This window comes from Apaloderma vittatum, unplaced genomic scaffold (genome assembly GCF_000703405.1).
Source record: "Apaloderma vittatum isolate BGI_N311 unplaced genomic scaffold, ASM70340v1 scaffold19811, whole genome shotgun sequence".
In the NCBI taxonomy this organism is placed as follows: Eukaryota; Metazoa; Chordata; class Aves; order Trogoniformes; family Trogonidae; genus Apaloderma; species Apaloderma vittatum.
The window spans coordinates 21632-36289 of NW_009701020.1; the positions used below are offsets into that span (position 1 = coordinate 21632).

The 14658-nt window shown below is 36.5% G+C and overlaps 1 protein-coding gene across 1 annotated transcript in view; it reads left to right on the forward strand.

Moving 5' to 3' along the window:
• Positions 1-14658, forward strand: part of COL12A1 (collagen, type XII, alpha 1) — a 71023-nt gene that overhangs the window by 20549 nt on the left and 35816 nt on the right. Inside the window, 15 exon segments of the mRNA XM_009879000.1 lie at positions 664-793; positions 1609-1748; positions 3677-3806; positions 4512-4654; positions 5667-5796; positions 6503-6645; positions 8140-8269; positions 8464-8583; positions 9211-9357; positions 10310-10426; positions 10879-11025; positions 11502-11576; positions 11811-11950; positions 13767-13890; positions 14090-14233. Of these exon segments, the coding sequence (XP_009877302.1) occupies positions 664-793; positions 1609-1748; positions 3677-3806; positions 4512-4654; positions 5667-5796; positions 6503-6645; positions 8140-8269; positions 8464-8583; positions 9211-9357; positions 10310-10426; positions 10879-11025; positions 11502-11576; positions 11811-11950; positions 13767-13890; positions 14090-14233 (1960 nt within the window).

The window sequence follows — 14658 nt, forward strand, 5'->3', positions numbered from 1 at the left end:
TCACACAATAAAAAACAAAAAAACTCATGATTCACAAATGCTGAGAATCTAAATATTTTTCTTAGGGCAGTGTAAACATTTTCCTTGGTGGAGATTATGATCTCAGGATTATATGTAAAAGAAAAATTTAAATGAAAGATGTATAATGATTATAGACTCTAACCTCTTTGGAAGCTGAAGTATAATGATGTAAAAATTTTGTAATCAAGGACAGACAGTGTTGATATCACACTAAATGTACGTTAGAGATCTACAGAGTGTTGTAATTTATTCCACGCTTACATTCTACCTGAGAGTAGAGCACAAAGAGCCCAACTGGCAGACTGTCAAAATGAATAAAAGACTCTCATTGGTCTCAACCTGATATATTCAGAGGAATGCAGAGAACAAGCTTTGTGCTGCCACAGAACTGGCAGCTGATGTATAATTGTGGTTATGCAAAAGTTTGGAGGTCTTAAAGAATATTGACTTTGTGTCATTGGACTCTGTCTAAACTTGCTAAGATGAATATGTACTAAACATTGTTATTGATCAATGTCCACTGTCACTGCAATCACAAGAGCATTGCGGTATATATCAGCATTTTTCACTTTGCATCATGCTGACATTCTCCTCCATAAGAGTAAGCATAAAAGGAACTTAATTTTTTTTGTTTTACTGCAGACTATGGTTGGAGGGCGGCAGAACAGTGTGGTGATACAGAAGCTGCAGCCTGACACACCATATGCTATCACTGTGTCATCAATATATGCAGATGGTGAAGGGGGACGAATGACAGGACGAGGCAGAACCAGTAAGTAACTTCTTGAAACCTTCTTACTAGGTATGAAGCAATATTGATCTATTGCAAGCTAGCTGAGAAAATTTCCCTTGGTGAAATTCATCACAACTATATCTGTAATTTTTGCCTTTATTGGGTTTCAAGTATTTAAAATAAGAAATCCTGCCCAGCTTTTAAGGCTGAAAGAAACACTAATGCGACTGTGGAACTTCTTCCTCATTTTAACCCGTTTAATTGTCTCATGCCACAAATTAGTAAAAGCTCTAATGCAGCTGAAGGTGTGTGACACTCATATGTGTGCTGCTAAGTTTGCTATTTTCCTGTCAGCACTTTCAGTTCACAGACTGATCTTTACAATGTGCACTTTAAGACTCTACCATTTTATGTTGATAGCATTGTTTTGATCCTGCTATAGAAAGCACTAAGTGATTTGCTACCAGAGGCACTTCGGGCATAAAAAGCAATTTGCTATTTTAAAATAATTAATTATTTAACTGTAAAATGTACTACAGGCTACATTTGAGCCTGTGATGGAAAGTCAGACATAGCAATGTGTTTGGTGAGGAATGAAGAAAACCATCCCAGTGAACGCATAATAGGATTTTAAAATAGTGTCCAGAAAGCAATTTTTATTTCAGTGTTTAGCATTTCTTATGCAGTTGGATGGAACTGGTATGTTCTGATCAATAAAGACAAATAACATTTAATATGCGCTACTAACATGTTGGGTTTTAAATGTCCTAATGATACATTACGTAGACATGATCTGACAGCACAGGTGAGAGGATGTGTTTCCACATTTCTAACAACTCACTGATCTCTTTCAGAACCTCTCACTACTGTGAAGAACTTGCTAGTTTATGACCCAACCACCAGTACTCTGAACATTCGATGGGACCATGCAGAAGGAAGTCCTCGTCAGTATAAAGTGTTTTATGGACCTACAGCTGGAGGTGCAGAAGAAATGGTAAATACTCTGTGTGGATCTCACTAACTCAGATAAATTGCAGTTCATAGTGTGAGAGAAATACTGCTGAGTAAAGTGGGTCTTTGCCTTTGCAGTGGCTTTTTTTCTTTTCGTAGCTACCCCGGAGAAAATGCAGAGCACCTCCATAAAAGTCAGCTACTCCCATACGTATTACAAATATTTGGTTTTACATAGTAGACCTTTGGTGATTAGTTCTTAGCACAAGGATTTAATACTGCATGCAATGTTTTGTCTGTTTATTCTTTGGGTCTTGGGTGTGAATGTAAAGCTGACTTCAGGTGTACAAAAGGCTGTAAAGTCAGCATTTCCACTCAGTTTTACTGCTAAGAAGTCATGTGATTGCAGGTAGTCAGCCTGGATGATATTAGTGAGAAGGGGAAAATCCACAGAGGTGAAAAAATTACTTAATTGCTAAATGGCTAAAAAAGTCTTAACAATAGGAACCTTTGTTGCGGACCGGGAAAATATTCTTTCCCATTTGTGTTTCTTTTACCATATCTGGTCAATTTGATGCACCTATGAAATGAGTAGTGCCTGAATTGCCACTCTTTCAACAGCATCTAAAGAGCTAGTGATGATAAATGTTCTTAAATGCTGTGTTTTACTTTCTGACATGAGCTGCTCATTATCTTCTCATTAGCATATTGTAGTATTATGTAATGTTATTTTTTTTGATTTAGAAAGTGACCTTTTAATGTTTCAGAGCTGCTAAATAGTAAGAACTGCTAAATAGTAAAAGTCATTAAAGAGATCGCTGCAGATTCTGCTACTGTTATTAGTAAAAGAATCTCTGGACCCAAAAGTGACAATAGCTGTAAGGGATTGTGTAGGAGAGGACAGTTTTTGTTAAGTCCAATACAGAACCTTCCTGAAAGGCAGTTCCAGAATGTACCATGAACGCTGTTACTTCAAGCTTCACGTTTTGTAAAGTTTTTACCACATCCAGTCTAGAAATGGGATGTGGTGGAGCTGTAAGGAAGGTGCAAAATAGCTTAACACCAAAAGACTGCGCTGCCATACAGCATGACCTGTATAGGCTGGAGAGTTGGACAAAGAGTAATCCTACTAAATTCAACAAGGACAAGTGTAGAGTCCTGCACTTAGGGATCAATAACCCCATGTATCAGTAAAAGTTGGAGGGTGAGTAGCTGGAAAGCAGCTCTGAGGAAAAAGACCTAGGAGTCCTGTTGGAGGTGCACAACAGGATGGCCATGAGCCAGCAATGTGCCCTCATATTCAAGACAGCCAGTGGCATCCTGAGGTGCATTAAGTAGAGTGTGGCCAGCAGGTTGAGGGACGTCATCCTCTCCCTCTATTCTGCCCTGGTGAGGCTGTATCTGGAGTACTGTGTGCTGCTCTGGGCTCCCAAGTTGAAGAAGGACAAAGAACTGCTGGAGAGGGCACAGTAAAGGGCTATGAAGATGATTAGGGGACTAGAACATCTTCTTATGAAGAAAGGTTGAGGAACTTGGGGTTTTTAGTCTGGAGAAGAGAAGATTGAATGAGAATCTTATCATTGCTTATAAAACTTGAAGGATGAGTGTCAGGAGGATGGGGCCAGTCCCTTTTCAGTGGTGCCCAGTGATGGGGCAAGAGGTAATGGACACAAATGTGAACATAAGAAGTTCCATCTAAACATGCGGAGGAACTTCTTTGCTGTGAGGATGTCAGAGCACTGGAACAGGCTGCCCGAAGAGGTGGTGGAGTCTTCATCTCTGGAGACACTCAAAACTCACCTGGACACCATCCTGTACAACCTGCTCTAGGTGAATCTGCTCTGTCAAGGAAGTCGGACTAGATGATCTCCAGAGGTCCTCTCCAACATCTATCACTATATGATTCTGTGATTAATCTTTTTGCATATTTGTATAAATGCTATGCCCCTACCTTTCTTTTTAAATTTATAGACTACAGTACCAGGAAACACAAACTATGTCATCTTGAGGACTCTCGAACCCAACACACCTTACACTGTAACCGTGGTTCCAGTTTTCCCAGAGGGGGATGGTGGACGTGTCTCTGACACCGGAAGAACTTGTAAGTAAAACAGTTCCTTTCAAGAAAATGTGAGGATTTTTTGTGTGAGTGGCTCAGATAATTAGAAGTTGATTTTGCATCAAACATGGATGTTTATTTTCCCCAAAGTGAAAACATAAGTGTTAAGAAACTCTGTTTACCTGCTTGATTATGGTTGCAGCTCTGTAAAATTACTTTGTTTATTCAGGTGGAGGCTTTCAGTCTGCTAGTCTGAGGCGAGTTCAGCCCTTAGTTGTTGAGTGAACTTACTGTTTACTTCCACACAACAGTATGATTTTAATTGTAGTTCCAGTAGCCATACTGGTGGCTAAACGGCAAATATTGGTGTTAATCTATACTAAGGTCCCTACCACATACTTAAAATTTTCCAGGAATTTTAAGCTTCTAGTGTCAGCATGAGCTAAAATGTGCAGTCTGGCTACTTTTCATATCTGTCTGATCAATAATAGGGTAACAAAGCGATATGATCATACTTTCAATTTGCAGCATAAACCTCTGTACTTTGGCTGCCTGGGAGGGATATTTGTAAAGACTAGTCACATGGGTTCCTAAGTTTGTAGATTTTGGGATAACAAAGGTAATATGTTTATCTTGGGCTGTTCAGCTTGCACTTTTCAGCTTCCTTTGAGCACTGTTGTAAATTCAAGCAGAACTAGGACTTAATGTAAGCAACTTGGTAAAAAATTTAAATTATCCTTGATCTAGTGGAGAGAGGAACACCAAGAAACATTCAAGTTTACAATCCCACACCAAACAGCATGAATGTCCGATGGGAACCTGCTCCAGGTCCAGTTCAGCAATACAGAATTAATTACTCTCCACTGACTGGCCCAAGGCCATCAGAATCTGTAAGTAATTTAGTTTTTATACTATTCCTTAAGAGTGTGGGGAGGATATTGCTTCCTTCAATGTGTGTAGAACAATAATAATAAACTCAGGCCAACTGTCTGCCCTGGAGTGCCCCTGTTGAAAACACTACGTCTACAAGAATGTAGTCCATTGTAAAGAAAGGCTTAATTTGATGAAATAAGAAGAAAGAAGAAATAAGATTTTCCCATTTAAACCTGAGTATTGAGGACTGAGTATCCCTTATCATATTTCAGGTAAAGACGAGTTAAAATAAAACCTTTAACTTTTTTTTTTTTAAAGAAGAAAGAAGGAAGCAACAAATATTTATTAGGAATTGTTTAATTATGAAACCAGATGCCAAGCTGATGTGATTTTACCACTGAACCATCTGTTTACCCCAAATCATTAGTGTTTAAGGAGGTCTTGGTAAGCAATGAAGTCTGGATATGAGTAAAAATTTGCCTTCCAGATCTTAAGTAAGAGCTTTTGGATTTCTGTAGAAATAGGTGAACTTTTAGACCAAAGCCTGTGAATGGACTCACACAAAATGTACATCCATATTGTACATGTACAGATGGATATGTTTTTATGCAAGGAAGTGTAAAATTTTTAATGCATCATTTATGTCTGTTAAGTGAATCTTTACACGTGAGAACCTATTAGTACCTGTTAGAAAATGTCCTTTATATGTCAGTAAACCATGGCAGAATTTACCGGTTTGGTTTCTATTTCTGAATGGTTTTTTTTTCTTTTCTGAAGTTTTTTTAATGTAAAATGAAAAAAATAACAATTCTGTTTTCAGAATGAGAGCTCCTTAAGTACTTGTAATTTTTTTTTTCAGCTTCTCTTGATTTTTGTCAATATTATTTAGTTATTTTAAACTTATTTTTCTTGGAGAATGTGCAGCGTGGTCATTTCCCTAATTTCTCTATATTTCATTCAAATTGTTCATTCTACAAAGACATGGTATAAACTGAAGGTTTTTTAATATAGCTGCCTTTTCTGTTACAGATTGTGGTGCCAGGCAACACTCGTGATGTGACTCTGGAGCGCTTGACTCCTGACACTGCCTACTCAATAAATGTTATAGCTCTGTATGCAGATGGAGAAGGAAATCCGAGCCCAGCACAGGGAAGAACATGTAAGAGGCAGTCAGTACATGCTTTGTGAAATATATGTCAAAAATGGTGTGTGAATTTTTAAAATAGGTTAAAGTCACAAATAACGTAAGCCATTCAGTGTAACTCAGAAATCAGCGCACCTGAGTCATGGCTGAGGCAATTATAGTCATCCATGGAAGGGCGCTTGTGCTATGTTGTCTGGCAGTTGTGGTACTTGCATAATCACCAATTTCACTAGTGAAATAAGCCTACTTAGAATGTTTAAGCTTCTAAAAGCTTTTCTTTAAAATGTCAAAACAGATGAGTAGCAATTTGTTTTTTTGGAAAAAAAAAGCACACATTAAGATGGGTTGAGTCTACTGTCAACAGAAAAAAAAAGTGCTTTGTGTTCTCTGTCTTACTTGATAATTGTATATGTCAACCTTCCCAGATGTTTGTATTTTTACTGGAGATGCCTAAACACCAAAACTTCCTTGTTACAACTCGGTCTGTGGGATCTTGATTGGCTTATACTTGACTTCTTTAGAATTCATTCTAGGAATAAGGTGTGAAGAATCTGTATATGGCAAAAACAGTCCACTTCTTTTTGCTATCTGTATATATCTTTATTCAGGATTTCAGGGAGGGCCCTTAGCTTTCACTTCAGGGCAGCATTTGAATCTGTAAGAGTGATACTGAACTGGAAGAATCATGCTCCACACAACCTTCTGTATTTTCTTTCTTTAGTGCCTCGCAGTGGTCCAAGGAATGTGAGAGTGTTCGATGAAACCACAAACAGCCTTTCTGTACAATGGGACCATGCTGATGGGCCTGTCCAGCAGTACAGAATCATTTATTCACCGACTGTGGGAGACCCTATTGATGAATATGTAAGTTCTGTAATTTATTAGTAAACACTGAGATGTTCTCAGTTGACTCTTTAAGCTATGGAAAAACAAAGATATCTGTTCTACATGTAGTACATTTTACATAGTTCTTTGGTCATTGTTGTCAATGCTGAGAAGCCATGGTTTGTACGAAACATCCATTTTTAAAAAAAAGTTGTAGAATATATATGCTTTAATGAACTAACTTGTGTATAAAACAATGTTAAATATGTGAATCACATTAATCAGAGCCTATTTCCTCACATTTGATTTGAATGTTGTGGTACAGTGAATAGCCATCTATTACTTCGTACTCTATTCATTATGGTCAGTGTGCTAAGATACAGAATAAACATAAGTCTGCATTTTATAAATTGAAGAGAGTTGGCAAAGTTTAATAAGAAAGCAATAGTAACTTTGATTCAGCACCTAACTTGCTTTTTTAAAGTTCAGTTTGAATTGTAAATGTTTGTGTTTCATTTCCTGCAACTTAATGATAGCATAAGTTAATGTGAAGCTTATAAAATTCTCTGAGCATTCAGAGCAAAGTCACACTCAGATCCTACAGAGGTGAATGGCAGAATTCCTACTGATTGCCACCAGTCAAAATGTAACATGTATAGAATGCTATTTAAATGCTATTACTGCTTTTATATTGTGTAAGGCATGCTGAAAATTCAGTGGTTGAAAATTTCCCTGTTAATCAGGACACATATATATCTTCTCTGAAGAAAATACTGGACTTCTCATAAAAATAACAAGTCTAAAACAACTGATTTTTTTTTTGTCAAGCAACAATGGAAAATGTAATGACTGGGATGTGTTTTTTGAGATAGATTCCTGAAGATACTTTCCATGATATTAGTGGTTTATGGTCACTTTATGGAGCAACATCACTTTTTGGATTATACCTGCTTTTTGGATTATACCTGCTTTTTCATTGGAAGGGTGCAACAGTGCATGGCTTCACCAGGAAGTTGAGGAGATAAATAAACAGACACATTTTCACGTCAAAATATTTAATACTTCCTTCTCAGACTAACTGCTGTTTCTGCCAAGAAAATAATATCCTAAGATGAGGATAATGAAATTAAACTGATGGGTAGTGTGAATGATTTCAACTTCAGACCCCATTTTAGGAACTTTTTCCTCTTTTATTTTCTGTCTACAAACACATCATCATAACTTTTTCCTTTCTTTGAGGGAACAGTACTGAAATCTTGGTGAGGAGCTGCAGCATCCAATCTGATGTGAGGATAGGGACTGGAGAGTTCATTTGATTTATCTTCTTGTGCTGAATACAGTGTTTTATAATTTAAAATAACAAATACTAATAATTTTATACAGACTATAACGCTTAAGGTATACCAAATGACTTTATAGTGGACATAAAAAAAAGTGTGCAAAGTGTCAAACCAAATTTTTAGTTTTAGTTAATAACATTACTGAACAGTTACAGGACTGTGAGTTTGTTTGCCTGTTTCTTTTGTGTGATAGACAACAGTTCCTGGGATAAGAAATAATGTGATACTACAACCCCTGCAATCAGATACACCATATAAAATTACTGTTGTGGCTGTGTATGAAGATGGAGATGGTGGACAACTGACTGGAAATGGCAGAACTGGTAATTAGTTTTAGTATTGTAAATTCTTTTTTTAAATTTAAGACACATATTCCTTGAGCACGCCAACATTGTTAAGGTTTCATTATACTAATTACATCTTTGACTTGATTGTTACCTGACAGAGTTGCTATCTAAGTTTCTAGAGGTTGAAAACCAGTCATTAATCTAATTAGAATGTTATTCTTTCTTTCTAGTTGGCCTGCTTCCTCCTCAAAATATGTATATAACTGACGAATGGTATACACGATTCAGAGTTTCCTGGGATCCTTCACCATCCCCTGTTCTTGGCTATAAAATTGTTTACAAACCTATAGGTAAGAAAGCCTGTTCATTCTGAGCATACAACCTTTGGAATAGTGAGTGCCTAATGGGAAATCAAAATAGAAATCATATGGATCATGAAATGTTTATGTTAAAGAATTTATTTATTTCCTTTGTTTACTGATTTTGATGGAAGCTTAAGTCCCATTATCAGTATAGTATAAGAAGTACAAACTATGAAACACAGCGTTCCATATATTAAATTACAGAGATTGAACTATGTAGCTAAAATTTAGTGCAATGACTAGAGAAAGTCCTGGACCAGACTTCTTTTTCCTCTTTTTAACAAACATCTCTTGTGCTTCTGAGGATATGAAATTGTGTAGGTGAGATGAGTATTGGGCAGGTATTTAGCTATTAATGTCCTTCAGAACCTTTGTTTTATGTAACAGTGGAACAATATACATATCTTTCTATAAACACAAACATTGCACAACAGCTTGTAATGCTATGTGTATGTTCTGTTTGCAGCAGTCTAATATGCTAACATATAAGAAATTATGATGCTTTGTTTTAGAAGAAAACAAGATTAACACTTAATGACTTGAATAATGTTGTAGTTCACTTAATCACGAATCTTTCCCTCTCTATTCTTCCTTAATGCTTCCTTTCAATCCAAGGTTCAAATGAGCCCATGGAGGTTTTTGTGGGAGAAGTGACTTCCTACACCTTGCATAATCTGTCTCCCAGTACTACTTATGATGTAAATGTTTACGCCCAGTATGATTCTGGAATGAGCACACCTTTGACAGATCAAGGAACTACATGTAAGTCAAAATAATGTTATTGTAGTCGTGGTAGATACATATGCTGATCTGAAATAACATTAATTAGGAGATAATTTTTATGACTGGCTATTTGAAAAATCTGAGTATCATCTCAAGGAGAATATTTGTCATCTGTCCATTATGTAGACCTTAAAATGCTAAGTTTGGGAATAGTAATGGAAATAAAATCTTAAGTAATCATTAATGGTATAAAATCAGTTCTAGTTGGAGTCAGTCTTTAAGTGTCTCCAAGGTACTACAGAATATACGGATGCTAAGCAGGTTGAGGCATTTTGCTACTCTGCTTTTATAACAGAGGGATGTACAGCAATTGAAACTTCAGCTCTTTGGAGCGAGCTGATTTTGCTGATGACCTCAACTAAGAAACCTCAAAAAATTTTTTCAGTTAAGCTGAATCAAACACCTTGAGTTTTGTTTAGAATCATAGAATGGCCTAAGCTGGAAGGGACCTTAGAGATCATTTTAATCCAGCCTCTCTGCCACCAGGGACGCCACCTCTCGTCCTCTCGACTAGATCAGGCAACACATGGGGACCGAACAGGAATCGAACCCGTGACCTTAGCGTTGGTAGCGCTATGCTCAACTGACTGACTCAGTACATTCTTTTCATACTGCTGTGTATATCAGTTAGATTCCAGTATTTGGAAGTTTCTTATTTTATAAAGGATTCAACTTCCTGTAAAAACTCATATAATGGTTTTCTACTTGATACAAGAAGGGTATCAGACTTTGGGCGTTTGTGAATAATCAGGATGGGATCTCTAGGATGTAACAGAAAATGAAGAGATGTGACTAGAACTGCTCTTTCCTTCTGTGAGTGTTTTAAATAATTGGGCTCTGGACCAGCACTGCTAATATAATTTTTATTTTCATGTGCTTCATCCATTACATATGATTTTTCAAAGATCAATTTATGTTTCTCTATTCACAGTGTATTTGAATGTCACTGACCTAACAAGTTACAAAGTGGGTTGGGATACTTTCTGTATCCGATGGTCGCCTCATCGGTCAGCAACTTCCTACAGACTGAAGCTAAACCCAGCTGATGGTAAGTGAATTCTTTTTTTTTTCTTTTTCTGGAAACGTAAGTGTCTTATTTCAGTGACAGCACCAGTTATTTGGGATAGTAACAAGAATCCATGAGAAGCCAAGATACATCTGATTGAGCTTTGAAGCGCTGAACATAACCTGTTTTTCTAGAGTGGTGAACAAGCTGTAAAGAGGGAGTGCTGCTTATTGTCACATTAACTGTCATTAGTGGGAATCTGCTAGCTGCATTGGTTACATGTACACTGCAATGTTACTCTCCAATATGCTTCAATGTGCATAATCACAATATAATCTTAGTCTGGAAAGGCTTTTGTGGGACACAAATAAGACTGCTGTCCTATCCTCTCCAATCTCCTCTCAAGACGTCTCCAATTTCTACACTTATTTGTACACATACTGAAAGAGAAATGGTAGGTTCTAACTTATTTTCCATTATGCTTTTTTTGACAGGTTCCAGAGGACAGGAAATCACAGTACGCGGATCAGAAACGAGCCATTGTTTTACTGGCCTCTCACCAGACACAGAATACAATGCCACCGTCTTTGTTCAGACCCCTAACCTTGAGGGACCTCCAGTCTCTATGAGGGAGCATACAGGTAGATAACAGATACTGTGAATGTTAAGTTTTGGCTATAGAACTTGTCTTGTTTTGGCTGCAAAACTTATCTTACTCCTAAATAGTTTTCAATATCTCTTTTATGTGATCTTCTTTCATCTTTCTCTCAGTGTGCTGTCAACTGGACTTTATGAGGAATAGAAAAATTCTTATACTCTTCTTCAAACCAAACACTTTCTAGGATTTGGATGAAAAATGGTTGCATTTTCAGAGTGCAGTGTTACTCAGCTCATGAAAAAGTGTTCCTTTCGTAATGAAATCATGTACCTTTGTTTTACCAATACATATAATCTCATTACCCTTTCAACATAAGAAATCTTTCCTTGCCAATTATACATTGTTTAGACTAGTGAGAAAAGATTAGAATTTTTCTGTGTGGTGATATAATACATAAACTAGAGATTTTTCCTTTAATTAATTTATATGGAGTAAAAAAAATTATTAAATTTTTTTCAGTCCTCAAACCTACAGAGGCGCCAACTCCACCACCTACACCTCCTCCACCTCCCACGATCCCTCCAGCTCGAGATGGTATGTTTATTTGTAGATTTGTTTAGTATTTTTATGTAGTCGATGCATTGCTTTAGAGTTTAATTCTACTTTTCATAAATTTAAACTGCAAGTCTGCATTAGCTACCTCTCTGTGTGGTAGCAGAAGTTTGCTAAATATTTGTCATTCTTGAGTTTCAGATTTTCAAGCAATGCTCTTTATTTAACAGTGATAGGACTGATGTGCTTTAAGTGTTCCTTTTCTTGATCTTTCAGTATGCAGAGGTGCGAAAGCAGACATAGTATTCTTGACTGATGCTTCCTGGAGTATTGGTGATGATAACTTCAACAAAGTAGTGAAATTTGTTTTTAATACAGTAGGGGCCTTTGACTTGATTAATCCTGCTGGCATCCAGGTAGGTCTGTTATTTTCATTTTGGAGGGTAGGTTTTGGAGGGAAACTGAAGATGAAGCTGAATTACTGAAGTTACATCTGATTTTCCTTTCAGTATGCTGTCATATTTAGACATATTAGATGTCGTATTAGATTGTCATATTTGATTGTTTTACAATCATGTGTAGGTGTGTGTGTGTATGTATAACTATTTATGAGATAGATTAGTCATTCTGCAAATACAAAGAGAATCCACCCTGTCCTAAGAGGTTACTATTCTGAAAGAAAAAAGCTGTAGCGTGTGGGAATTCTCCAAACTGGGGTGATGTATGGTCAGTCTATGGTTGTCTCTGTACAGGGCATCAACAGCCGGCCCACTGCCTATTTGTTACATGCTAGGTTTTGTCCGTGTCATATCAGAAATCTGTTCTGAGGCGCAGGCTGAGCTGTTGAGTGAGAGTTATGTTTTAATTTCTTCGTGCAAGAAGGAGTCTTTTGCGTGTAGAGTCCAGTTGGCTTGTCATTAGCCTTGTCTTGTTGAGCTGCATAGAATCCCCCTGCAGTAATTGGGCAGAATCCCTTTGAGAGTCTCTTCATTTCGTCCTAAGATATCATGGGTCTACTCCACCATGGCCATAGTGAAAGTATGAAAAGGTGGAAACTTAGTTCTTCTAATGAATTAATGTATCTTTAAAGAGCAAATAAAGAATAGATTTTCAGGATTTCTGGGATGATCATAGTTATGTCAAAGATATTTACTGTCTTTGAAAGTGAGGGAATGTGTTCTTATAAAATATTTCAAAGACATTGCAATGACCAGCAGGTGCAATGCATTTTCCTTGATTAGAAGATGGAGTTTTTATTTTTTTTTGGGGGGGGTGGGTGGAGACTGTGGGACTGAGTTTCCCCAGTAACTATAAAAACTATTTACTTTGCTCATGAACTTCTTTTCATATTCTAGGCATAATTTTAGGTCTTTGATTCTGTATCTCTAACTCTCTAGAAATTTTTAAGGAAGGGATATCCTTCATATTTTGTTTTGTCTCAGACATTCTTTATCCTTTTTAGATCTAATATATACTGGATAGTTTTCCATTTGTTTGTCTTATATTTTTTTTTCCTGCAAATGTATGTGGTTCCCTGGCCCAGAGATAGAGAAGGCCTAATATAGGTGACAGACATGTAAATACTAATGTTTAGTAAAATATTTAAGTCACATACCTCTTTAAATAGCTGAAAAAATCTCAGGTTATGAATTGGATATTAATAATTTTTAAAGGGGAATTACCTTCAATAAATGTACATATATATACATACAGAGAGATGCCTATTCAGCATCAAATTAGTATACTATAACATCGCAATTTTACAGAATATTAAAAGGAGCAAAATGAAATATATATATTTAAAATTTAAAGATGATTTTAGAATGAATATTCAGTAATCGTATTCTAGTATATAAGGTGAGAGAGTACACAATTTTGTATATATCCAACTTTATTACTAAATTATTTTTGTATTTCCTAAAAAAAAAACGGAAGAGGTTTTGTAGATACTACTGTTCAGAAGCATGGAATAGGCACTATATATACTGCATAGTAGTAAGAGTAATAATTTAATCATATATATTTAATGTCATATTACATTTCATACAAAGTGTTGTGTGCACATTACTGTGATATCTGTGTATGCAAATATGTATATGTGTGTATAATAGTAGGAAAAAGATTTTTCAGTTATTTAATGCTTACTAATATACCACAATACATATTTCAATGGATAGAGTTGGTCTAAACTTGGAGGTTTGAGATTGAGCACTGTGATATATTCCATTTCAGGTTTCATTTGTGCAGTACAGTGATGAGGCAAAATCTGAATTTAAACTGAATACATTTGATGACAAGGCTCAGGCTCTGGGAGCTCTTCAAAATATTCAGTACAGAGGAGGAAACACAAGGACAGGTAATTCTGTGAAGTAATTCTATTTCTTTAAGAGAAAAGATTTTCAGAAATTACCTGATTATCCTAATATTGCATGGCTGAAGAATTAAGAATTTTGTTCTTCTGTTTTACTGTTTGAGTGTTGCCCTGTCAAAATAAAGTAATGGATTCTTCTCCTGTGGATAATACAACTGATTCTTTGCTCATTGTGCACTTGCAGGCAAAGCCCTAACATTTATCAAAGAAAAGGTTCTGACTTGGGAGAGTGGCATGAGGCGAGGTGTTCCCAAGGTACTTGTTGTTGTCACAGATGGTCGGTCTCAAGATGAGGTCCGGAAAGCAGCAACAATCATACAACACTCTGGTGAGCAATTCACAGTACCTGGCTGTTTTGTTTCCTTATGTATTAAGCAATCCAGTTATAAGTTGTGCTTCAGTTATCTGGGATTCCTTTAATTGTTTATGGACACATTTTTTGGGAAAACCTCAAAACTATTTAAAGAATTTAGACTCTCTGGGACAGACTAATTTTTCTTTCTTCTAGCCTTCTCTCTGGGAAAGATGTGGCTTCCCGAGGTTTCCAAATCATTCCTCATGCATACAGTTTCATAGATGTGACTTTTAGTTACCTCTCTCCTTGCTGTGTGGATCCCAAGGACTGTGAAGTGTTGTGAAGATTGTGATTGTGTTGTGAAGTGTACTTCATGCTAGTGCTTTTGATGTAATGGGTGTGGCTTTTTGAGCTTTATGTTTTACCCAATATAAACCAATGGATCTCCCATTAAAGCA